At 34.1% G+C, this 27,891-nt stretch overlaps 1 protein-coding gene and 1 long non-coding RNA gene across 5 annotated transcripts in view; both read right to left on the reverse strand.

Annotated features, from left to right (window-relative positions):
* The window catches only part of RAPGEF6 (Rap guanine nucleotide exchange factor 6), a 240,557-nt gene that overhangs the window by 178,211 nt on the left and 34,455 nt on the right, over nucleotides 1-27,891 (reverse strand). For all 4 annotated transcript variants that reach the window (XM_051978209.1, XM_051978208.1, XM_051978211.1 and 1 more), the window contains exons 3-5: nucleotides 19,924-19,980; nucleotides 18,919-19,002; nucleotides 11,339-11,408 (exon numbers count right to left, since the gene is read on the reverse strand). In XM_051978209.1, the coding sequence (XP_051834169.1) occupies nucleotides 11,339-11,408; nucleotides 18,919-19,002; nucleotides 19,924-19,980 (211 nt within the window). The remainder of the gene's footprint in view (nucleotides 1-11,338; nucleotides 11,409-18,918; nucleotides 19,003-19,923; nucleotides 19,981-27,891) is intronic.
* LOC127549836 (uncharacterized) lies at nucleotides 652-6,670 on the reverse strand. The gene is made up of 2 exons (XR_007950736.1): nucleotides 4,175-6,670; nucleotides 652-3,497 (listed from the first exon to the last, which is right to left on the reverse strand). It is a non-coding gene; the product is annotated as an uncharacterized LOC127549836 (long non-coding RNA).

The following is a 27,891-nucleotide window of genomic DNA, read 5'->3' on the forward strand; positions in this document are numbered from 1 at the left end:
TTCTGTAGTCTTTTTGCTAATATCTTATTTAAGATTTTAGCATCAATATTCATTAGGGAGATTGGTCTATAATTTTCTTTCTCTGTTTTCAACCTACCTGGTTTAGGTATCAGTACCATGTCTGTATTATAAAAGGAATTTGGTAGGACTTCTTCATTCCCTATTTTTTCAAATAGTTTATAAAGCATTGGGGCTAATTGTTCTTTGAATGTTTGGTAGAATTCACATGTAAATCCATCTGGTCCCGGGGATTTGGTCTACAATTTTCTTTCTCTGTTTTCAACCTACCTGGTTTAGGTATCAGTACCATGTCTGTATCATAAAAGGAATTTGGTAGGACTCCTTCATTCCCTATTTCTTCATAGTTTATAAAGCATTGGGACTAATTGTTCTTTGAATGTTTGGTAGAATTCACATGTAAATCCATCTGGTCCCGGGGATTTTTTTTTTTTTAGGGAGTTGATTAACAGCTTGTTCTATTTCTTTGTCTGAAATGGGACTATTTAAGCAATTTACTTCCTCCTCTGATAATCTGGGAAGCCTATATTTTTGGAGGTAGTCATCCATTTCGCTTAGGTTATCAAATTTATTGCCATAAAGTTGGGCAAAGTAACCCCTTATTTCTTTAATTTCCTCTTCATTGATGGAAAGTTCTCCCTTTTCATTTTTAAGACCACTAATTTGATTTCCCTCTCTCCTTTTTCTAATGAGATTTACCAAAGGTTTATCAATTTTATTGGTTTTTTTCATAAAACCAACTCTTAGTTTTATTAGTTCAATAGTTTTTTTTTTTTTTTTTACTTTCTATATTATTACTCTTCCTTTTAATTTTAAAATTTCAAGTTTAGTAATTGATTGGGGGTTTTTTATTTGGTCTTTTTCTAGCTTTTTAAGTTGCAGGCTCAATTCATTGATCTTCTCTTTCTCTATTTTATTCAAGTAAGCCTCTGAGGATATAAAATTTCCACTTTGGCTGCATCCCATAAATTTTGGTATGATGTCTCACCGTTGTCATTACCTTGAGTGAAATTAATTGTGTCTATAATTTGCTGTTTCATCCAATCATTCTTTAAGATGAGATTATTTAGTTTCCAATTACTTTTTGGTCTATTTACACCTAACTTTTTGTTGAATGTAGTTTTTATTGCATTGTGATCTGAAAAGAAAGCATTTACTATTTCTGCCTTCCTACATTTAATTTTGAGGTCTTTATGTCTGTCAATTTTTGTGTAGGTTCCCTGAACTGCTGAGAAGAAAGTATACTCCTTTCTGTCACCATTCAGTTTTCTCCAGAGATCTATCATACCTAATTTTTCTGATATTCCATTTACCTCTTTAATTTCTTTCTTATTTGTTTTGTGATTTGATTTATCTAAATCTGAGAGTGCAAGATTGAGATCTCCCACTATTAGTTTTGCTGTCTATTTCTTCTCGCAACTCTCTTAAACTTCTCCTTTAGGAAGTTAGATGCTATACCACTTGGTGCATATATGTTTAATACTGACATTGTTTCATTGTCTATAGTACCCTTTAGCAAGATATAGTTTCCTTATCTCTTTTAATTAGATCATTTTTTGGCTTTTGCTTGATCTGAGATGAGGATGGCTACTCCTGCTTTTTTTATTTCACCTGAAGCATAATAGATTTTGCTCCAGCCTTTTAACTTTACTCTGTATGTATCTCCCTGTTTTAAATGTGTTTCCTGTAAACAACAGATTGTACGGTTCTGACTTTTGATCCAGTCTGCTATCTGCCTCCTGTTTATGGGAGAGTTCATCCCATTCACATTTACGGTTAAAATTACTAATTCTGTATTTCCTGCCATCCTAATATCCCCAGGTTATACTTTTCTTTTTCTTGCCCTCCTTCCCTTCTTCCCTAGTATTAAACTTATTGGTCACATTTGCATCACACAGCTCTCCCTCTTTAGTATCCCTTCCTCCTCCCTTTGAATCCCTTCCCTTTCTTGTATCCTTCCCTTATTACTCTTTTTTCCTTTTCTCTTTTCCTCTCCCACTTTTTAATGAAGTGAGAGAAGAATCTCTGTAAAACAAATATGTCAATTATTTCCTCTTTGAGCCAACTCTGATGAGAGTAGGATTCACACAATGTTCCTTCCCCTTTCTAAGTTCCCTCAGATATGATAGGTTTCCTTTGCCTCATCGTTGTATGTAGTTTCCCTCTTTTTATCTCCCCTTTTCCTTTTTCTGACACTATCCCCTTTCCATTTCTACTTCCCTTTTTTATGTTATTTCGGTAAAATCAAATTATACATATGGTTTTTATGTATATCCACAACAGACATACAGTTCTCAAGAGTTCCTTTTACCTTTTTCTACTTCTCTTGAGTCCTGTTGTTGGAGATCAAATTTTTTGTTTTGTCTTGTTTTTTTCCTTAGAAACAAATGGAATTCTTCTATTTCATTAAATGTCCATCTTCTTCCATGGAAAAAATTACTCACCTTAGCTGGGTAGTTTATTCTTGGCTGCTTTCCAAGCTCTTTTGCCTTTCAGAATATCTGATTCCAGGCCCTTCGATCCCTTAATGTTGAGGCAGCCAGATCTTGCGTGACCCTTATTGTGGCATCTCAGTATTTGAACTGTTTTTTTCCTGGCTGCTTGTAAAATTTTTTCTTTAGTCTGAAAATTCTGAAGTTTGGCCACAATATTCCTCAGAGTCTTTATTTTAGGGTCTTTTTCAGAAGGTGTTCAATGAATTCTTTCAACGCCTATTTTACCTTCCAGTTCTATTACTTCTGGGCAGTTCTCTTTGATGATTTCCTGTAAAATAGTATCTAGGCTCTTTTTTTCATCATCATAATTTTTGCATAGTCCAATGATCCTCAGGTTATCTCTCCTAGATCTATTTTCCAGGTCTGTTGTTTTTACAAGTAAATATTTGACTTTTTTTTTTTCAAACTTTCATTTTTTTGGTTTTGCTTGACTGATTCTTGATGTCTCAATGAATCAGTCATTTCTATTTGTTCAGTTCTGATTTTTAGTTATTTTCTTCATTAGCTTTTTTTACTTCTTTTTGTATATGTCCAATTGAGTTGTTTTGCTCTATGGAATTTTTTTTCCATTTACTAATTCTTTTTTTTAGTGAGTTATTTTCTTTTTCCAATTCACAAATTCTGTTTCCCTGTACTTCTTGGGAGTTTTTTGCCTTTTCTAATTCACATTTTAGGAAGTTGTTGCTCTCTTGCATAGCTTCTCTTTCCTTTCCCCATTTTTCTTCTAGTTCTCTTTTAAGGTTTTTAATAGTCTCTTCTAGGAAAGCCTTTTGTATTGGAGACCAACAATTGTCTGAAGACTACTATTAGTCTCTTCAGGGTTGAAAAGCTGTTCTCTTTCTGTATAGAAACTTCAATCGATCTTTTGATTTTTCTACTCATTTTGTTAAAGCCTGTAGGGTCTGCCTTCAGAGCCAGGAGGTTACCAGCTTCCTCTGCAGAGCAGTGAAAGGTGTATGGACGGGTTGTTGTCCTGCCAGCCAGCTATAAAAAACAGCGAGGTACTGGAGTGCTCTGGAAAAGAGTTCCCCACCCGGGAGTAACTCCCCACCCGGGAGTAACTCAGGCCTGCAGGGCGGATGGAGCTGGGAAAGTGCCTTGCAAAGAACCCCTGCTGTGTGAGATAACTACTACCCTAGGGCTAGAAGCTAAGCAGTGAGAGGTTCACTACCCCAAGCCTGCCCTGGGGCCGTGGGTATTAGCAGTTAAAGAGTGAATGGATTTGCAGGGACCAGAAGTGTCTGCCCTGAAGCACAGTCTACTGGGGAAGTTCTGTTGCCCCAGGCCAAGCCCTGAACTGTGCCGATTAGAGGCTGCCCAGGCTGTGCCCCCTGCCCTGCAGATTTGTAATTGACCCCGCAAAAGCCCCAAACTGCAGGATGTGGCTGCAGGGCTGCGTTACAGTCCGCCTGAGTCACTTCTGGGTTTGAGTGGTTACAGACAGATCTTGTTAGATTCTGGCGTTTTTTAGAGTACTCTCTGTTTTAGATTTTAATTTCTCTGCCAGTTTACTGTTTTGTAGTCAAGGCAGAGAAATTAGACTATAGCAGAGTTGTCTCTATAACTTCTCTAGCCACAGAGGTCACCCCCGCCCCTGGTCTGCTCAGGACATTAATCTCTCGCTGCCTGTGTTAGTCTGTTCCTGACCCCTCAGGACAAACCTTTCCTGGCGATCTTCCAGATTGACTTCAGCTGGCAAGTTGTAGTGCTTCTAATCTTCATGAATTTAAGCAGTGAAGAACTATTTTTGAGGCTGAATTAAAAAGTTGGTTATGAGGGTAATGAGAAGAGCTTAGAGAGTCATGTGTGCCTTCTCCGCCATCTTCACCTTTTAATTCTCAAGGATAGGCAATAGTAAAGACATCAAGATCCTCCTCCAAAAACAAAAGAGAGAGCCACAGGTAACCCTAAAGAACTTTTAAATTTAGCTCTTTACACTATTAATTTTTTGATTTTTGATAAAGAAGTGCTGGCTCTGGTAGACAGGTTTTATAACCCACCAGAAAGGCAGCAGTTCCAATATCTTTAGATAATCATCAGGTGATGTGGAGAGATCCAGAAAATGGTGAATGGAAGGGACCAGATAGATTAACTGTTTGGGGAAGAGGGTTTTCTTGTATCTCTACAGATGAAGAAGGAATCAGAGGGTGCCAATGAGTTGTATCCGCCTTGTCAATTGGAGAGAGACAGAAAAAGAGAAGACCCTTGAAACAAAGGAAAAGATCCAAGAAACATCAGATGGTTTCCTCTCTAACTATACATGTCAGTGAAAGAGCATTGCAGTTATGGCAATTGACTCATGAACATCAAAAATTGTCAATGAGATTGCTGCAGGACTTCCGAATCTGCAGAAATCATTGGATTCCCTGACACATGAAGTAATGAACAATAGATTGATTTTGGACTAGCTCTTGGCTGCTGAAAGTGTATGTATGATTGTTATTTATATATCCTCTTTCTAGGACATGTATAATTCCTCACGTTGATTCATGATGTTTCTTAAATCTCTACTAGCCTGTGTTATATTCCGATGTGCTCATATAACTCCCATGCTGATGGATTGATGTATATCTGTTTCAAGTAAGACCCTTCAATCCAGAGGAAATATGCTAACAATATCTGGTCTGGTGTTCTCACCTTCCTGTAAAGTCAAGAGGGCATGATCACCTCTTTTTTGATTTTCACCTCCTTTCCTGAGAAGTCAGGGAGGGCATGACCACTGTGTTCTAAAACAAAAGAAAGTGGGAGATGTAGAGGCCAGAACTCGGGAGAAGTATACTTGAAACAAGGATACTTACAACAAAGTGTTACCTCAGTAGAATTAGTGAGATATGGTTCTCTAGGTCACATATATCTAGTATAATATAATGATATAATCACTCTAGTTGGCATATACTCAGTATGCTGTAATGATGTAATTTAATTGTAATAGGGTACTTAAGGGCTGAGAGAACTGGGACTGATCAGTCAGTCAGTCAGAGTGAACAAACTGTAAAGAAGACAATAAAGACTTTAAACTCTATTCCTGACCATCCTCATGGTGACTATCCTGCTGAGACCAAGGCCTGTCTAGAGGACCTCCAGAAAGCTAGTGTGGACATTACAGGCTTCCCCATCTCCATCAATAGATCTCTAACCCCCATCTGTAAGAAGGGATTTAGACCTGCTGAAAGACGGTTTTTCATATGTACATTCACTATATGTCATGGCAACTTACCCAGCAGATGTAGCCAGCTTATGATAAATAACTGCTACCTATATTTCAAACAGATGTAGTGCTTCAACTAGCTAGTAGACAACAAAGCAAAATGAAAGCCTCTTCAGTGGCACTGGGATAGAAAGAGGAAATAAAGTCAAAATTTACATAAATTCAGTGTTCACACTTACTAACAACACAACCATGAGTAAGTTAATTACCTTCTCTTAATTTTTTTCCTAATCTGTAAAAATATCAAGTGGCAGGAAAAGTACTTTGTATCCAAAACACATCTCCCTATGTTTCACAACCCCAAACCCTACTCTTTATCCTCATTATGATTTCAAATCCCTGACCTAATCCTGAACTGATTATATTCTCTTCCCTTTTCCAAACTGATCCTCTGGTTAACCAATCCAACTCTACATTGCCATCTTCTCTCAAATCCTTTGTCCCTTTATCCCACTGCCAATCTTGAGTTGCCAAGCTTCAGCATTGGATTACTTCTTAAAAAAAAAAAAAAAAAAAAAAAGCACTGCTGATTAAGTTCATTCCAATATGGATACTGGAACACAAGAGATATAGTCAAAAACACTTAACTAGAACACAGCACAATGTTTTGTGAGAAATTCTTAACAACAACCATAGCTAGTATTTATATAATACCCACTACATGTCAGACACTGTGCTAAGTGCTTTATAATTATTATCTAATTTAATCCTCATAACAGCCCTGGCAAGTAGATGTTATTATTACCCCCACTTTAACATGAGGAAACGAAGGTAAAGAAATTTGCTCAGAATCACAGCTAATGAGTGTCAGAGCGAACATTTGAATTCTGGTTTTTCTGACTATACCTCCCTGGGGTTCTATTCATAGCATAATCTGACATGTATATAGCTCTAGGAATAAAATTTTTATTTTCTACTCATTTGATTCTCACAAACCTGTAAGACAGATACTACATGAGAAAGTATCCTCATTTTGGAGATGAGGAAACAGATTGCTCAGAAATCAGAAAGACTGATTCAGCAATAGTCAAACAGATAAGTACAAATCAGAGGACTCAATTATCTATAAATTATTTTCCATCACATAATGACTACAATCACAAAAAAATGATTCTCAACAAAATGCAGAAATATTAGAATCTACAAAATTGTTCATCCATGAATTGTAACAAAATAAAATTCCCTACACAATTAGAATTGTGTAGAAATCTGGCCTTAAAAATCCATATCATTACAAAATAGCCATTTTTATTACTGTTTAGCAACCAAAATACACAAAAGAAGAATTTAATTAATTGCTTTCTACACTAATAAATTAGTAAACATGATAAGACAGGTCTTATCTATTATATAGAAAACATTAATAGTATAAATTATAATTTTTATATATATATTCATTACATATATATGTACATATATATATATATATATATATATAAAATTATAATTTCCTTTTTCAAAAAACTCAGTCCAAGTACTGATTGCTATAAATGATTCATATTGAGTTTTCTACATGATATTTTAAATATGGGAAAGCAAGAAATCTGAGACATAAGTTGTGGGAACATCACTGCTAACTAAAATGCTGGCACTGAAAAAACTGAGTATAATATTTAATAATCATCACCTGTAAAAGCCAAAAATAAAAAAAAAATAAACCTTTAAAGAGAGAATTTATATACTTCATTTGTAAGAAAATCTTTCACTTTTAAGAACCTAACCAGGGAATCAACTATATGCAGAATGAAAAAGGCCAATTAATTCAATAAATATACTGTGTGTATATGACATGTTCGAGGCACTGTAGCTAGTCAGAGGTCTTAAGGTATAATCCCTGCTTTTAAAAAACTGTCAAGTAGAATGAATGAGACAAAATACACAAGTATAGTACAAAAAAGATCATTGGTTGTGGTGTTTTTCTTCTTTAAAATAATGGTTCTTTCTGGGAGAAAGCAGGTTTCTTGGGGAGGTTTTCTGGAGGCAGCCTTAGTTGCAGTTGAAAGTAATAATCCCCTCAAAACACAGCCAGGTGATAAAATGCAAATGTTTATTTTCTCCTTCCAAAATAGCCCAGTTACTTTTTCTTAGTGACATATCTTTCTGCTTGGTTCCAAGAGCTCCCTCCGAATGTCTCCAAATCCAAAGGTTTGTCCTTCAGCCTCCAGCCAACCAGGTGGAAAATGCAATGAATCTCTCTTTCCTCAGAGAGAGGGCTTATGAGCTTGCTCCCAAATTACTCCTCTCCGACCCCTGAAAATATTCCGAAGCTAAGAGCCTCTTTATATATGATCTCTCAAAGGTTGACTCCTCCTTCTGGAGGCAGGGATTAAGAGAGGTGTCAATTTGGATATCTCATACTAAACCTTGAAATCTCCCAAATGTGTGAACTCCAATGAGTAAGCATTGTTTCTCAGTTCCACGTAGTACCTTGTTTATTCTGGCCCCATAACATCTCCTTGTAGGATCAGATCAATCATACTGAATCATGCTAAATTAGATGATCATTATCTCTATCAACTCTAATGACTTAACAGTTTGTAAAGATTCCAACAGTCAGTGCCATAAAAGATACAATAAAAAACTAAATGTTGGGAGAAGGGAAAGAAGGAGGGTTTCTCCCAGTTTAAAGGAAAATAATAGAAGAAGCTTCACACTGAAAATTTAATTTCAGACATGACATAATGGGACAATATTATTAAGAAGTCACTCCAAAAACGTTTTCCTTCTCTTCACAACATTAACATAGTCTTGCTCCTCACACCAATTCCTACCCTCATATTAGGATTTAAAACATACAGGTAGTTCTTCTAATACCTTAACTTTCCAGTTCATAAACCTACCCAACTCATCCATTTCACCTCAGTCATACACTTTTGATGCTTGCCATCATTTCGAAAGATCAAAAAACTCTGAAATCTCTTCCTTATGAGGGATAAGAACTGGATTTATAACTTTACAGATAAATAAAAATAGATAAAGCATTTATTAAGAACTTACCTGCCAGGCACTGCTCTATATACCAATAAAGTAAATATAAACAAAAAAGAAAGACAGTCTTTGGCCTCAAGAAGCATAAGTTCTAAGAGGAAAAGCAAACACATAAAAGACAGCTAAAAAACAAGATGTGAAAAGACACTCCCTCTACCAATAAGTTGGCTCCCCACCCCATGAAATATATAATCTTAAAGAGGTATCTAAAGCCCATCTTCTTTCAGGGCCTCAAGACTAATGTAGGAGTTGTGAAATTATGATTTATTATCAGTAAATGTTTGATTTGTACACCTATTTTATGTATTCACCCAGGGTCACAAAAAATTTCTCAGGCAAAAAGGAAAAAGTTTAAGACCACTTTAAAAAACGGTCTAGTCTAAAACACTACAAGGTTAAGTGATGTGCCAAGGGTCTTGCAGCCAATATGTGTTACAGGCTGAACTCTTGCTGGCTCTAAAATTAATTCTTTATCCCACACTCTCCTAAATATTTTATATTTCCTTCAGTTCTTTCCTGAGCTACTACCTCTCTATAGGCTCTGTTCTCCTCCCTTGATAACCCTGATCCCTTAATGAATCAATTCAGTTCTAAAACTACAATTCTTTGATACCCCAAATTGCTGCTTACATCTTAAGCTCCAACTTATGAATATTCTCATCATCTGAATTCTCCAGTTACATCTGCTTTGAAGGACAGGGTTGGCAAAAGTCCTAGAGGGAAGGAGGGAATTCTGACTGGATCCATTACAAATGTTGGCTTTCCAATTAGATCTTGGCCTCATTAAAGCAAGACAATTTTATTTCTCTCTAAATTCTCTCCTATATCACTAAAAACAACTGTTTCATATCTCCTCTCTTCAAGACCTCCTTCCCCCAGTATTTTCAGATCAAGACCTCAACTGATGATTTATGGAAGAATCTCATGCTTTATTCCAGTTTTTGAATAAGTGGCCCTTTCCACAAGACCAACTTTAGTACATGTATGCTTGATACCATCTCCTGTAGCACATTGCTCCCATTATTATTTTTTTCTTTCTCATTAATCTTCAAACTCTTCATTTCTACTAGTTCTTTCCCTGCTTTCTAATATATACATACCCCTCAACCCTGCTGACCTTAAAAATACTCTCATCAAATCCTACTTGCCACTAGCTATTATCCTAAAATAGGATTCCCTTTCCCAATCCTATTCTTTGGGAAAATTGTCTACCTTTATTATTTCCATTCTCATCTTTCAACATTCAACAACCAGAATCATTAAAATGAAACTGCTTTCTCAAAGGTCATAAATGATTTCTTAATTACAAAATGTAATGATCTTTTCACAATCCTCACCATTCTTGATTTGCAGAATTTTACCCTACTGACTACTCTCTCCTAGATATTTTCTTTTCTTTAGGTTTTTATTATACTGTTCTTTCATGATTTTCTTCTCATATATCTAAACATTCTTCTATCTTTTTGCTGAATAACATTATCTATGTCACTCCACTATCTGGAGGTATAACCAAAGGCTCACCCTCTTCTTTTCTTCTACTGTCTCACTTTGTAACTTTATCAGCTTTTATGGGTTCAATTATGATCTCTATATAAACGAGTCTGAGATGCACATGTATTTATAGATTTATATCTATATAAATGTGCAGGTGTGTATAAATATATCTATATAAGGTAGATGTAGACAGACAATAAATGTGCATATATCTCCAATTGTAGGCATCTCTTCTGAGATGCAGTTCTGCATCACAAACTACTTATTGGAACTTGTGAACTAGATGGCCCAAAGGCAAATCAAATTCAACATGTCCAAAATCCAACCTGTTAACTCCCCACCTAAACTTCTCCTTCCCAATTTTTCTCTTTGTGTTAAAGATACCACTATCTTTCCAATCATTCAGATTCATAACCTCTGTTTGTTGGGATTAAGAAGGATCTTAAACCAGATTTTATCTTTGGATAAAGAGATGGGAAAGGAGAAGGAATTCTAGAAGAAGGGAAGAGAAATAGCTTTCCAAGCTTCAAGTTCAGATTCATCATCATCACATTATCTAAAGTATCTGAAGATTTTGCTAGCTTTTGGAAATAAGTGATAGTAAATGTGTATCAAGTCAAACACATCTACTAAGTTCAGTATTCTTTTCCATCATTTATGGAATTTAATTTAACAGACTGCAAATTCCTTAAGTAGCTCTCAAGTTTCTAACTCTTTCCTAACATCTCTGTTCTCATAACTATGAGGCCTAATATTTAATAAATGTTAATGAAATTTAACAATAATTGAAGAACTACTAATTGAAAATACATGGTCCCTATTTCCATGCCTTCAAATTTAAACTTCTACCTCAGTAATAATTTAATAAGTATGGGAACTAGTATATCTATTATCTATGCCATCATCTAATATTTGTTTCATTTTCAAAAAGATTTAGTATGTGATGATATAGTCCAAATGAAAGAAGCATTTCTAATGTTCTACTAACATCATCTCTCATTGGTACATCCATTTGTGTGTAGCCTGTTTTTTTCATTTGTTCATTTAATCTTATGATATAATTTTTGCTGAAAACGCACATGAAATAGGGTCAGAGAGGGTAGGAGGAGAGTTTTTATTGAAGCACAGTTCTTACCACAATTATTTCTGAAGGCTCTAGTACAATACAGTCACAACCTCTTCTTCCTCCAAACTGTTCACCAAAACTGCAAAAATAGAAAAACAATGTGGGATGATGAGAAAAACAGTGTAGTAAAGAGACTACAATATCAGAATACCATGTGATAAATACATGTTGTTTTTTTTTTTAAATTGCCTCCTATTAGTGAAATGAAAAGTATGTAAGACTCAGTATTTCCTATAACTTGCAATTTATACTTTTCTATGCTTCATAAATATTTTGATATTATGTTGAAATGCTGGCTCAATATGTCTTTTCTTTTAGACTTGATGCTGTTTTTTTGTTTCTTTTATAATTGTTATAAACTGAAGTCTACAATGAAAAGTGGTCTAAACAAAACAGCAATTCAGTGAATCTTTTCTATTATTCTAATACCTGATTGTTGCCTTCCAAACAAAAAGAATGTTACATGTCAAAGGACATAAACAGACAATTTCCAGACAATTAAATTAAATCCATTTCTCATAAAAATGCTCCAAATCACCATTGATTAGAGAAATGCAAATTAAGATAACTCTGAGTTTCCATTCCTACCTCTCAGATTGGCAAAGATGACAGGAAAAGATAATGATAAATACTGGAGGAATTGTGGGAAAATAGGGACACTAATGCATTGGTGGACCAATTCAGAACTATGCCTAAAAGGCTATCAAACTGGGCATACCCTTTGATCCAGCCATGTCTCTACTGGCTTTGTATCCCAAAAAAGATCATAAAAGAAGAAAAAGGACCCATATGTGCAAAAATGTTTGTAGCAGCCCAAGTAGCAAGGAAATGGAAATTGAGTAGATGCCCATCAGTTGGGGAGTGGCTGAATAAGTGACGGCATATGAATGTAATGGAATATTATTGTTCTATAATAAATAAAGAGCAGACTGTTTTCGGAAAAGCCTACAAAGATTTACATGAACTGATTCTGATTGAAGCAAGCAGAACAATGAGAACATTGTACACAGTAATAACAAGATTAAGTGATGATCAACTGTGCTGGACTTGACTCTTTTCAACAATGAGGTGATTCAAGGCAATTCTAATACATTCATGATGGAAAGTGCCATCTACATCTAGAAAGAAAACTGCAGAAACTAAATATGGATCAAAGAATAAATAGTATTTTCACCTTTTTGTTGTTATTGTTTGTGTTTTTTTGTTTGTTGTTTCTTCCTGTTTCTCATGCTTTTTCCTCTTTTGATCTGTTGTTTTGTTTTTTTTTTTTTTTTTGGAACAGCATGATGAATATAGTAATATGCATGTTTAAGCTACATTTGATTGCTTGTTGTCTTGGAGAGGGAGACAAAAGAAGGAGAGGGAGAAAAACTCGGAATATCAGGTTTTAAAAGTGAATGCTGAAAACCATCATATATTTGGAAAAATAAAACACTATTAAAAGAAAAAAAAAACTCACTCTGCTTTTGCTCCTGAAAACTGTGTATAAGCTCATTTTAAATTTTTACACTCTCTTTCTGAAGAACTGCATTAAAAGTTTAAACTGCTTCACTCTTCCTGAAGTTGTTCACCTACTGCACCCTTATTTGGAGTTCAGAATTTTTTTTCTAACCATATTAAAGACCAATTGTAAAAACTGACATCCTTTAACTTTTTTTGGACTGAATTACAATTTTCCCTTACATTTGTCAAAAGCTTCATAAAGTTTCTTAAAGTTTTTTTTTTTGAAAAATCAACAAAATGAACACTTAAAACTTTTTAATGGGTTTTTTTGTGGTACATTTAATATACTCATTTTCTTTAAAAAATGAAGGAATTGAACTCTTATCAAATGTTAAAAATGATGCCAAAAAGAAAATTAAAAAAAAAGGATGCCAACAGGAAAGGACAATGGCATATGTAACTCACAAAGAACCCCAAACCACAACTTCATTCAAAATATTAATTTCAATTATTGTTTTGCTGCTATTACGTAACATATAGCACAAGCTTTACCTTTAATTACCTTTAAATGTTTCTAGTAAGATAGAGTCCCAGACCTGAAGTCAGGATGACCCGAGTTCAAATCTGGCCTCAGACACTTAACACTTCCTAGCTGTGTGACCCTGGGCAAGTCACTTGACTCCAAATATCTCAACCGCACCCCCCCCAAAAAAAAAGTCTCTAGTAAGCAACAAATTAGGCATGAAATAAATAAACAAAACTAAATTTGGATCATTGAGCAAAGCTAGCATTATAGAAGTGGGAGCTACACTGCTCTCTCACTTACCAGAAGAGTGACATTAAAGCTACATGTATACAGCAGAGCTTAAAACTTTTTCTACTCACAAAACTTTTTTGCCAAAAATTTTTTTTACAGAACTATGGATATGTAGGTATATAAAATATGTATAAAAATCAAACATTTAGTGATAATAAATCATAATTTCATGACCTCCATATTAAGTTATGCAATCCCATATGGGGTCACAACCCAGTTTACAAAGCTTTGGTATACAGAAGCATGATATACAATGGTGAGTTAAGTAGAGAGATTTTAATCCAGTCTTAACAGTAGCTAGAATCTATGAGGCAAATTCCTTTTCCTCTCTAAGATGGCCATTTTTCCATCAACAAAAACTGGACTGCACATTTCTAATATTGTTAATATCATGTCTAGCTTTAAATATTATGGTTCTTCCTACTGTATAAAAATATTTATAGCAGCTCTTTTCTCAGAATTAAGAATTGAAAATTGGGGGGATGTCCATCAATTGGGGAATGTCTGAATAAATTGTAGCATGTGATTACAAAGGAACATTATTGTTCTCTAAGAAATGAGTAGATTGTTATCAAAAAAGGCCCTGGAAAGTCTACCACAAGATTAAGCAAAGTGAAATGTACAGTGTACATAATAATAGCAAAATTGCGGGATGATCAACTGTGAAAGGCTTTGCTATTCTCAGCAATATAATGATCCAAAACTATTCTGAAGGACTTAAGATGAAAAATGCTATCCAAACCCAGAGAAAGAACAGTATTTTTTTCTTGAGGGTTTGGGCGGGGAGGGGGAAATTTAATTTTCTTTTGCAATGTGTTTTTATGGCAATGTTTTGCACTTTACATGGGCCTTTTCAATAGAAAGTATGGAGAAGACAGGAGAAAATTGAACTGAAAAATTTAAAAACAAATGTTAAAAAATCATTTTACATATAACTGGGAAAATAAAAAATATTTTTTAAAATATCAGGATTCTTTCTAACTCAGTTCTTTGTTCTAACAGCAACAAGATCTGGAAACTACTTTACTGTAATTTTTTTTAAAAGGTGAAATTTATGATAGCAAAAGTAAATATGCTTCTAGGACTCTCATAGTCCAAAGTTTAAAAGATCTTAGGGGTTTGATAAACTGATGCTAAGAAAGCTTCTCTATTTTTAGCTCTTTAACTATCATTTCTTGACTTACCTCAGAAAGATCTACCTACTCATCTAATAATCTTGCTTCTTTCTGCTTAACACTACTCAACTACACTAGTTTCTGGGTTCCTACAAGGTCATTAAACTTCAATACTTTTATACTATAAATGAGAGTGTTTTATACTGATCCAGAGCTAACATATGCAGTTAATCTTCTAGATTAGTTTCTCTTCTCCCCAAATGGAGAGCAAGTTAATTTTTTTAATGTTTTATTGGTGACATTTTTTTCATACCAATATCACCTCCCAATAACCCCCCATACTCTAAGAACTCTCTTATTTTTTAGAAAAATAGTTTAATCAGTCAGTCAACATACTTAACATGTACTTAGCACTATGGTAAAACCTAGAGACACAAAGAAAGGCAAAAACAAATCCATGCCTTTGAGTGGTATATATTCTAATGATAAGAGGCAACATGCAAATGACTCTGAATCTAAAGGATGGTCAGATATATATACACATACACACAAACCTACACATACACAAAATTCATGAAGGTAATCTGAAAGGAGAATGTATTGGCAATAATAACATAGATTGGGACAAATTTCTTAAAGGTGGGATTTGAAACTTGAGGATGCCAGAGAAGTCAGGAGGTGAAAGTTGAAAAGAGACAAAGATCTTCCTGCAAAGTAACCATGGCAAAGATAAAGTGACATGAAATAATAGTGTCATGCTCAAAGACCAGGAAAAAGACATAAATAGACTGGGAAAAAAGGAAGGGGTCCAAATTAAAGACCTTTAAATAACAATGGACTTTATATTTCATTTTAGAGTTGCCACTGGAGAAAATGGACTTGACATGGTTAAACTTGTACTTTAGAAAAATAAATCAAATGGAATAGGCAAAAACTTGAGGCAGAAAATCAATTAGAAGGCTATAGTCCAAAGAAGAGGACTCTAAGAGGACCTGACTTGAGACTTTATGAACAGAGAAAATGACATTTAAAAAAAGAGGATACCACGAAAGTGGAAATGACAAAATCTGGCAGTGGATTAGAACTGTGTATAAGTGAAAGTTAAGAGTGAAGGATGACAATGAGTGACTGAAAGGATGGTAGAATTCTTGACAATAATAAACTCTGCTTTAGACATATTGAGGTTGACATGTCTACAGGTCATAAAGTTCAAGATGTCCAAAAGGCAGTTGGAAATATGTGATTTAGCTCAGGAGAGACTAGACTGGCTATAGATATGGGGATATAGAGACGTGATAAACATCTGCATTAAGATGATAAATGAAATTGTGGGAGCTGATGAGATCACATGCAAGATAATATAGAATAAAAAGAGAACAAGGTCAAAGATAGAATCTTTAGGGCATTCATGGTTAGTGGACATGATATGAAGAACCAACAAAAGAGAATGACAAATCCAGGTCTGACAAGAAGGAAATCCAAGAGATAATAATGTCATTCAGATGACCTTGCACAGCTACCCCTTCTCCCCCCCACTTAAATCCAATTTACACATGTCATGGCATTACCTCCCTGATGTCATGGTCCTCTTCAAGAAGGAAGAACAAACAACCATCTCTGTAAATAAAGCTGGCCCACAAACTGGAACTAGTCAATTGGAAGGCTCTCCTCCTTTTTCCTTCCTTTTGAGCACATAGGGTATCATTTCCTTTAAGATACTCTTAAAAGCGGTTTTTTTCTCTTTTGCACCTCTAAACCCTCCAAGTTATTCTTAAGGTTTGCTGACTAGATTTCTTTCTTAAGGATCAGGTCTTAAACTAAAATCAATCTGATTCTAATTGGCCACCACTAAGTCCTAGGCCAAACTTCATTTAATCACTGTTTAGGTTTCAACTCAGATTGAACGTAAATAATAGTCATTTCTGCTTTGGCCAGAAACTCTGAGGGTCTTACTCTCCCAGATTCATTCATTCAAACATTTTTTTCATTTATTTAGATTTTTTTGGATTAGGTAAAAGAGGAGATTCTTTGCCTCAATTGCTACCTAGCTTTAATAATTGAATGGGTGTTGCCTCAATCAAACTGAAACCTGCTAAAGATCTTAGCTTAAAAAGACCTTAAGGTCTCTCAGTGTATCCAGGGCTATCTCTAGTAATCTTGACATGCATCTGGTCACTGGACTCAGAAGGCTCTGGAGGGCAAAGCAGGTGACCTTGCCCAGAACTCCCACACTGAAAGCTAATTCATTTACATGTTATGGCATCACCTCACTGATGTCATGGTCCTTTTTGAGAATGAAGAACAAACATCAATAACAACAACAACATGAAAACCTAGTGAGGAAAGAATATCCAAAAGGATGAGGTCAACTGTGTCTAATGCTGTAGACATTTTCTACAAGTAAGTCATAGTGAATTAGGATTGAAAAAAAGCAATTCGATTTCTGCTATTAAGAAATTGTTAATTATAGTCTTCTCACTCTTTTTGTTGTTTGCTTGCATTTTATTTTCTTCATCATTTTCTTTTCTGGTTTGATTTGATTTTTTTTTAAGAACAAGATAATTGTATAAATATGTATGCATATAATGGATTTAATATCTATTTCTACCATGTTTAACATATATTGGACTACTTGCCACCTAGGAGAGAAGAGTGGGAGAAGGGAGGGGAAAACTGGAACACAAGATTTTGCAAGGGCTAATGTTGCAGAATTACCTATGAATAGGTTTTGAAAAATAAAAAACTTTAATTAAAAAAAAAGAAATTGTTGGTGACTTTGGAGAAAGCAATTTCAGTTGAATAATAAGATCAGAAGCTAGAATGAAGAGAGTTCTGAAGAGAGAAAAAGGGGACATGTTAAGGTCGCAATCCTAAATGGCTTTCTCAAGAAGTTTAGCCATGAACGTTATAACACAATGAGAAACAAGCAGAATAATTGCTGTCTAGATAACAAATGTAATTTTCCATACCTGTGGTTCACCATCTCTCTACAACAAAAAGAGAGAAACACACACTTCATATCTTAAGTTTCCAAAACTATGGTGTGTATCTGAATTTGGCTAATGAAGAAATAATGTAATTGTATATGTATATATGTATATATGTGGGTGGTTTTGTGTGTATATGCATATATATGTATGTATCTATCTATCTGTATTCATGAATATGTATATGTATATAAGAGCAAGCACTTCAACAAATGGAGTCTCAAAATACAGATTGACATTTTGCTCTAGGTAAGTTTCTTAATCTTGACCTCTTTGGCAGTATGGTGGAACCCATGTATCTCTTTTCAAAAAATTTTAAATGCATAAAAAAATGCATATGATTACCAAAAAAAAATTATATTGAAATGTAATTGTCAAAACCTTAAAAAACAAAGTTTATAATTCCAAGATTAAAAACCCCTAGCATTTTATTTTTCCAAATACATGCAAAGATAGTTTTCAACACTCACTTTTGCAAAACCTTGTATTCCAAAATTTTCTTCTTTCCTTTCCCATTTCTCCTCTCCCCAAAACAGCAAGCAATTCAATACAAATTAAACATATACTAATTCTTCTAAACATATTTCCATATTCGTCATGCTATACGAAAATCATGAGGAAGAAAAAAAGGAACAAATGATAACAACAAAAAGGTGAAAATATTATGATTTGATCCATATTCAGTCTCCATAGTTCTCTCTCTGAATGTAGATAGCACTTTCCATCCAAATCTATTGAAATTGCTCTGAAACACCTCACTGATGAAAAGAGCCAAATGCATCACTCTTAATCACCACACAATCTTCTTGTTACTAGGTATAATATTCTCTTGGTTCTGCTTACTTCAGTCAGTGCCAGTTCATGTAAGTCTTCAGGTTTTTCCAAAAAACTGCTGATTTCTTACATAACAATAATATTCCATTATATTCATATACCATAACTTATTTAGCCATTCCCCAGCTGATAGGCATCCACTCAGTTTTCAGTTCCTTGCCTCTACAAAAAGGGCTACTCCCTACTCTAATTTAAACCTAGAAAAACAATGCTATCAGAAATACAAATTAGTTTGACTCTTGTCAAGTATTTTTCATGATGGATGCTAAAGAACTTTCTCCTTTAAAAAAAAATAATAAGTATGAGCATGATAAAACCAAGTAAAATAGTCTTATTGTACTAAAGATTTATTTGACCCCAGATCACTAATATAAAAATACTCTTATAACATACCTTTGAGGAGCAATTATTACATTGTCATTCATAAATACAGATCCAGAAAGAAGAATATACCAACATCTGGCAATGGTTTGAGAGCTATAAAAAAGAAATATTTAGTCACATTTATATAATCTCAATATTACATGAATTCAAATCTTATGCAAGTCATTAAAGGTCTTCATCAATAAATGTTCTCAATATGAAAATTTAAAGGAAATTTTAAATTTCTAGTCAGGGGGGATATGCCATTAAGATTTCTTCAGTATCTAGATTTAGCATGTCAAAACTCTTCAAAATTACATTTAACTGATAAGGTTCACTAATTTATCTGGCTAGAACACTTTGGATACAAGTCTTTTAAAGGTCACATACTCCACTTCTATGTGGACTATTTAATTTAACACAAACAAAATTCCGTTATACAGTAAATACTAACTCTAGCCTAATTACAAAAAAAAAAACTAGAAAAATACATATGAAGAGTCATGGTCATTTCATAACACTAACAAAAAGAAAAATACCCTCTAAGATTTTTTTCCATCTGATGATGGTCTAAGTATCTGTGTACCGAAAATATAATTTTTTAATATAGTTATGTACACACACACACACACACACACACACGAATATTTAATATTTGTATATGTAGGCACTATTTTAAAATCAAGATATTTATCAACAGTCTAACCAATGGGTGTGCCAATGTCATTAAATTGGAGAGAGAGCATGCTATAAAATAGTTCACTAATCTTAAATAAATTAGGTAGTTGAAAAATTATATTCATGTAGATACTAATTTTTTTAATTTGCTTATGGGATTATTCTTTGACAACTGGTACCAATTTGTCAAAACATAGATCTAAAAGTAAACATGCTTTACAATTTTAAGTAACTCCAAAGGACCAAAACCAAATTAATTAATTTTAATTCGTCATACAAAATTCTTCTGATACCAAACCAAAAAAATCTAATAACAGAACATAAAAGATACCACTTTCACCCATTAATAATACTTACCAAAAAAGAATCTGATTGCTATTATATCTTTCATAACGTGCTCTTGCAGAAATAAACCTGGTAACAAAAACATAAGTTAAGTCTTTTGTAAGAAACTATAATTACAGTTACATAGTTTAAAGGAGCATCTTTGACACAAAAAGCTAACTAGCACTTTTAGATATATTTAGATTTTTTTAAAATCATATCGTACTAAACTTTTCTTCTAAATATTAAATCAAGCTTATCAATTTATCACTGAACACGAGTATGGTATAGGCTCTACATTTTTAAAACATTACTTACTACTTTAAGCCATTGATGGGTTTTTTTTCCCCCCATATTGGGCCCTGATTCGAAACATGGCAACAATTGAATCAGTTCTACTATCCATCAGTAAAAAAAAAAAAAAAAAAAAAAATTAAAGAAAACATCCAAAACCAGGATAAAAAGCCTTTGAGAATATCCTTATAGGAAGGGAAAAAGGAGGTCAGCTCTGGAAGTCAGAATCAGCTAGACAGGAAAAGAAAAAACAGAGCAGTCAGCCAAAAGCCAACAAGAAAAATAAACAGAAGAAATGAGGACAGTAGCACCAACACATTCAAATACACAACCACAATAAAATAAACAAAACTAGGATACAGTCCAGGTTCACAGTCAGAATGCAATCACTATATACAGTATGCACTCTACTCCCTCGTTAACAGAGCCTCAGAGAATTCTCATTTCTGCCTTCTACATGCAATCATTCATATTCCCCTTTCCCCAAATTATCTTGTATTTAGTTACCTTGTAATTGTTTTATTCTTTTTACACACATTTACTCTATATATACTTTTATATGGACATGTTTCTCTCCCAAAATAATATAAGCTGCAAGAGGGCAAGAGTTATTTTAGTTATACGATTCACGTCGTGAGTGTTAAGAGGCATGGCACCCCCACAATCTGAAAAATTCTTATAAAATGTTTTGGCCCTCCCTTCATGCCACAGAAGTAGTCCGAATTTCTTCTTTTATGAAACATGTTTATATTATCTTATTGTAAAATTTGGGTTAAGTATTTGGTCATAAGCTGGCCTTCCTGTATTTTTTGAGGCTGCCACAAAAGTCCCCCAAAATTCCCATCTAATTTCTTATGCTAATCTGTGATATATTGAAACCATGATAGGGAAAGGTCCAATATGAAAGGATAATTATAATTTTTCTTTGTATCCCCACTTACATAATAGGTGTTTAATGCTATTGATCAATTAATCTCACTTGTTTAGAAAAGGCAGAGGATACCATAACATGATAGACAGTACATTAGACTCAAAAGTAAGGCAGACCTAAGTTCAAATTCAACTTCCAATACATCAGAGAATTATAGATCTAGAGCTGGAAAGGACCAGAGATCATTTAGTCTCTGACAGACCAGGATGCTCTCTTCCTTCTCCCTGTTTACACTTTCTAGTTCTTTTTTTCTCAAAGCCAAAGAAGCTAAGATTTGATTGGCACAGGAGGCTAAAGGCTCAAGTTACCCAGCTATTGATACAGCTTCCTGAGAGGTTCAAGTTGTACTGATATGGTTTCTTATTCACTTAAGACATAAAAAGAACCACCTGTATAGGCCCTTTAGGTACCACACCCTGTCTTGCAGACCAAGATGGTTTCCTCACAAAGGTGAGGGAAGGCCACATCCTGTATCCTAGCTAAGATAGATTTTCTAAGCTAGTAAACTTTTTATTAAAACTGAATGACCTATTAGTGCTTCATTTCATTCCAATGCAAGACATAAACTACAAGGAAACCCTGGCCTAGGCCACTCAGAAGTCTAATCTTTTCATTTATACATAAAGAAACTAAGACCCACAGAAGAAAAGCAATTTGCCAGGGTCACACAACTAATAAGCAACAAAAATGAGATCTGAACGCAGGTCCTTCCCTCCAGATTCAACAATCTTTCTACTAATGGCTGGGTAACTTTTGATAGGCCACTCCATTTCTCAATCTTAGTTTCCTCATTGGTAAAATGGGGATAATTGTAATAGCCACAGTTTTGGTGAGGAGAAATTGAGATAATACAAAATGATTTGTAAAATTTTAAGTACTACATCTAATGTTAGTTCTAATAAATGAGTCAAGATACAAACTCAGCTTTCTGCTGAGCCAACTACATCACTTATATCTCTACCAATAAACTCCTTCCTATGTTAATCAAATATTTCTTTTCAAAAGTCCTTCCTATAAACCCCTAAGTGTCACTAGTAAGCAACCTGAAATAACAAACTCCATCTCCCAACCAAAATATATTAATGAGTTTTCAAGTATTATAAGGCAAGTACCACTACCTTAAATTTCTTAACTTTTTATATTTAATTTTTATGCACTGATTTTTCTTTTTTATTATAGCTTTTTATTGACAGAATATATGCAGGGTAATTTTTCAATATTGTCTCTTGCACTCACACTTCTGCTCCAACTTTTCGCTTCCCTCCCTCCACCCCCACCCCTAGATGGCAAGCAGTTAACATGTTTAACATGTTAACATATATAATAAATACAATATATGTGTACAAAGCCGTACAGTTCTCTTGTTGCACAAAACAGATTCAGAAGGTAAAAATAACCCAGGAAGAAAAACAGAAATGCAAGTAGTCCACATTCAATTCCCAGTGTTTTTTCTGGGTGTAGCTGATTCTGTCCATCATTGATCAATTGGAACTGAACTGGATCTTCTCATTGCAGAAGATATCCACTTCCATCAGAATATATCCTCATATAGTATTGTTGTTGAAATGTATAATGATCTCCTGGTTCTGCTCATTTCACTCGGCATGATGTAAGTCTCTCCAAGCCTCTCTGTATTCATCCTGTTGGTCATTTCTTACAGAAAAACAATATTCCATAACATTCATATACCACAATTTACCCAACCATTCTCCAATTGATGGGCATCCATTCAATTTCCAGTTTCTAGCCACTACAAAAAGGGCTGCCACAAACATTTTTGCACATACAGGTTCCTTTCCCTTCAATATCTCTTTGGAATATATGCCCAGTAGAAACACTGCTGGATCAAAGGATATGTACAGTTTGATAACTTTTTGAGCATAGTTCCAAATTGTTCTCCAGAATGATTGGATTCGTTCACAGTTCCATCAACAAGGCAGCAGTGTCCCAGTTTTCCTGCATCTACTCCAACATTCGTCATTATCTTTTCCTGTCATCTTAGCCAATCTGACAGGTGTGTAGTGATATCTCAGAGTTGTCTTAAATTTGGATTTCTCTGATCAATAGTGATTTGGACCACTCTTTCATATGAGTAGAAATAGTTTCAATTTCATCATCTGAAAATTATCTGTTCATATCCTTTGACCATTTATCAATTGGAGAATGCTTGATTTCTTGTAAGAGTCGATTCTCTATATATTTTGGAAATGAGGCCTTTATCAGAACCTTTAACTGTAAAAATGTTTTCCCAGTTTATTGCTCTCCTTCTAATCTTGTTTGCATTACTTTTGTTTGTACAAAAGCTTTTTAACTTAATATAATCAAAATTTTCTATTTTGTGATCAATAATGATCTCTAGTTCTTCTTTGGTCATAAATTCCTTCCTCCTCCACAACTCTGAGAGGTAAACGATCCTACGCTCCTCTAATTTATTTATAATCTCACTCTTTATGCCTGAATCATGAACCCATTTTGATCTTGATGTACGGTGTTAAGTGTGGGTCCATGCCTAGTTTCTGCCATACTAATTTCCAGTTTTCCCAGCAGTTTTTGTCAGTGAATTCTTATTCCAAAAAGTTGGGATCTTTCTGGGTTTGTCAAACACTAAATTGCTATAGTTATGATTTTATCCTGTGAATCTAACCTATTCCACTGATCAACTTGTCTTATTCTTAGCCAATACCAAATGGTTTTGGTGACTGCTGGTTATAATATAGTTTTAGATCAGGTACAGCCTTCATTCAATTTTTTTTTTCATTAGTTCCCTTGAAATTCTTGACCTTTTTGTTCTTCCAGATGAATTTTGTTATTTTTTCTAGGTCATTAAAATAGTTTCTTGGGAGTCTGATTGGTATAGCACTAAATAAATAGATTAGTTTAGGTAGTGCTGTCATCTTTGTTATATTTGCTTGGCCTATCTAAGAGCACTGGATATTTTTCCACTTGTTTAGGTCTGACTTTATTTGTGTAGTAAATGTTTTGTAGTTATGACTTTCCCTTGGCAGATAAGATTCCTAAATATTTTATACTATCAACAGTTAGTTTAAGTGGAATTTCTCTTTGTATTTCTTGCTGTTTGGATTTTGTGAGTCATGTATAAAAATGCTGATAATTTATGTGAACTTATTTTGTATCCTGCAACTTTGCTAAAGTTGTGGATCATGTCTAATAGTTGTTTAGTTGATTCTCTAAAGGTCTCTAAGTATAACATCATATCATTTGCAAAGAGTGATAATTTGGTTTCCTCATTACCTACTTTAATGCCATTAATGTCTTTTTCTTCTCTTACTGCCAAAGCTAGCATTTCTAATTCAATATTAAATAGTAATGGTGATAGTGGGCAACCTTAGTTCACTCCTGATGTTAACTTTGAATGGTTCTATTTTATCACCATTATATATGATGCTTACTGATGGTTTTAAAAAGATGCTACTGACTATTTTAAAGAAAAATCCATTTATTCCTATACTCTCTAGTGTTTTTAATAGGAATGGTTGTTGGATTTTATCAAATGATTTTTCTGCATCTATTGAAATCATATGGTTTTTGTTAATTTGGTTATTGATATAGAAAATTATGCTAATACTTTTTCTAATATAGAACCAACCCTGCATTCCTGGTATAAATCCTATGTGGTCTTGGTGTATTATCATGGGGATGATTTTCTGTAATCTTTTTGCTAATATTTTATTTAAGATGTTTGTATCAATTAGGGATATTGGTCTATAATTTTCTTTCTCTGTCTTCAACTTACCTGGTTTAGGTATCAGTACCATGTGTTATAAAAGGAATTTGGTTGTTCTTATTGCTCTAATTTCTTCTTCATTAGTGGCAAATTCTCCCTTTTCATTTTTAAGACTAACAATTTGATTTTCCTCCTTCCTTTTTCTAATCAATTTACTAAGGGTTTATCTATTTTGTTGGTTTTTTCATAGAATCAATTCTGTTTTATTTATTAATTCAATAGTTTTTTACTTTCGATTTTATTAATTTCTCCTTTCATTTTTAGAATTTCAAGTTTAATGTTTGACTGAAAGCTTTTAATTTGTTCCTTTTCTAGCATTTTTAGTTGCAAGCTCAATTCATTGACCTTTTCTTTATTTTATTTAAGTAGACCTCTAAAGATATAAAATTTCCTCTTATTACTGCTTTGGCTGCATCCCACACATTTTGGTATGGCGTCTCATTATTGTCATTTTCTTGGGTGAAATTATTGTGTCTATGATTTGCTGTTTCACCCAATCATTCTTTATGAGGATGAGATTATTTAATTTCCAATTATTTTCTGGTCTATTCTCCCCTGGCTTTTTATTGAACGTAATTTTCATTGCATCATTGTCTGAAAAGGATTTCTATTTCTGCCTTTTTGTATTTGACTTTGAAATCTTTACGTCCTAATATGTCAATTTTTGTATAGGTTCCATGAACTGCTGAGAAGAAAATGTAGTCCTTTCTGTATCCATTTAGCTTTCTCCAAAGATCTAGCATACCTAACTTTTCCAGTATTCTATTTACCTCTTTGACCTCTTATGTTGTGGTTTGATTTATCCAATTCTGAGAGTATAAGGTTGAGATCTCCCACTATTATAGTTTTGCTGTCTATTTCTTCTCTCTTAATTTCTCCTTTAAGAATTTAGATGCTAAACCACTTAGTGCATATATGTTTAGTATTGATATTGCTTCATTGTCTATGCTACCCTTTAGCAAGATATAGTGCCCTTCCTTATTTCTTTTAATTAGATGAATTTTTGTTTTTGCTTGATCTGAGATCAGGATGGCTAGCTACCCCTGCTTTTTTTGACTTCACCTGAAGCATAGTAGATTCTGCTCCAGCCTTTTACATTTATTCTGTATGTATCGACCTGCTTCAAGTGTGTTTCCTATAAACAACATATTGTAGGATTTTGGCTTTTAATCCAGTCTACTATCCGCCTCTGCTTTATGGGGAAGTTTGCTCCATTCACATTTATGGTTAAAATTACTAATTCTGTATTTTCTGCCCTCTTGTTAATCCCAGCTTATGCTTTTCTGCTTTCCTTTCCCCTTACTTCCCTCCCCAATATTAATCTTGTGAGCACCACTTGCTTCTCACAGCCCTCCCTTTTTAGGATCCCTCCCCTCACCTTAGAATTCCTCCCTTTTTCCTCGAAATTTCTGTATTCCCTTCTATTTAGCTTACTCCTTCTCTTTTCATTTTTCCCCTCCCACTTTTCATTGAAGTGGGAGAAGTTTCTCTTTAAATCGAATATGTCTAATATTTTTCTCTTTAAGCCAATTCTGATGAGAGTAAGATACACCCTATGTTCATCCCCCTCCCTTATTTCCCTCAGATATAATAGGTTTCCTTTGCATCTTCTTGAGATACAGTACCTCCACTTTCCCCTTCTTCTGATACAATTTCCTTTTCACCTCTAGATTCTTTTTTATATTATAACAGTAAAACCAAATTATACATGTGTTCTTTATGTATATTCATAACAGAAATATAGTTCCCAAGATTTCTTTTTACCTTTTTATGTTTCTCTTGAGTCCTATATTTGGAAATCAAACTTTTTGTTTAGTTCCAGTTTTGTTGTCAGAAATAGATGAAATTCATGCATACCAAGTTCCTTAGCCTTTCCGAATATCAGATTTCAGGCCCTTTAATCCTTTAATGTGGACGCTGCTAGACCCTGAATAATTCTTCTTGTGGCTCCTCTGTATTTGAATTGTTTTTTTTCTAGCTGCTTGTAGTATTTTTCTTTGGTCTGAATAATTCTGGAATTTAACCATAATATTTCTTGGAGTTTTTATTTTGGGATTTCTTTCAGTAGGTGATCAATGAATTCTTTCAATGTCTATTTTACCCTCTGTATCTATAACATCTGGGCAGTTCTCTTTGATGATTTCCTCAAAAATTATGTCTAGGCTCTTTTTTTCATCATAATTTTCAGGAAGTCCAATAATTCTCAGATTATCTCTTCTAGATCTATTTTCCAGGATGTTGTTTTCCCAAGTAGGTATTTAACATTTTTTTCAAATTTTTCCTTTTTTTGGTTTTGCTTGACTGATTTTTGATGTCTCAAGTCATTCATTTCCATTTGTTCAATTCTGTTTAATGAATTATTTTCTTCATTTACTTTTTAAATTTATTTTTGTAATTGTCTAACTGAGTTTTTAAATGAGTCGTTTTGTTCTATGGAATTTTTTTCCATTTTGCCAATTTTATTTTTTAGAAAGCTATTTTCTTTTTCCAATTTACTAATTCTGTTTTCCTTGGAATTGTTTACCTTTTCCAATTCATTAACTCTGTTTTTCAGGGACTTGATTTCATTATCCATTCTGTGAGTGGGATGACTTCTCCAGACCTTCTTGCCAAGCTTCCCTTTCCTTTCCCCATTTTTCTTCTAGCTCTCTTGTAAGAGCCTTTTTAATTTCTTCTATGAGAGCCTTGTATGTTGGGGACCAGATCATATCCCTCGTTGGAGTTTCATCTAGAGACAATCTGTTTTTAATCTCCTCAGGGTTCTTTGAAGTATGCCTTCTATCTGTATAGAAGCTATCTATAGTTTGAATCTGTTTTAACTTTTTACTCATTTTGACAAAAAAGAAACAAACAAACAAAACAAAAAAGCTGCCTCTGCTTTTTGGGCAGTATGGTATCACCAAGCTTCCTCTACAGACTACTGGAAGTAACGGTGAAGCAGCAGAGGGACAGCAATGCCTGCGCTGAGTCTGTGCTCTGAAGGTGCTGAATCACTCCTGGTGCTAAGTGGGTGTGTCCAGGTCCCGAGAGA

The sequence above is a fragment of the Antechinus flavipes genome, chromosome 2, assembly GCF_016432865.1.
Source record: "Antechinus flavipes isolate AdamAnt ecotype Samford, QLD, Australia chromosome 2, AdamAnt_v2, whole genome shotgun sequence".
NCBI classification, from domain to species: domain Eukaryota; kingdom Metazoa; phylum Chordata; class Mammalia; order Dasyuromorphia; family Dasyuridae; genus Antechinus; species Antechinus flavipes.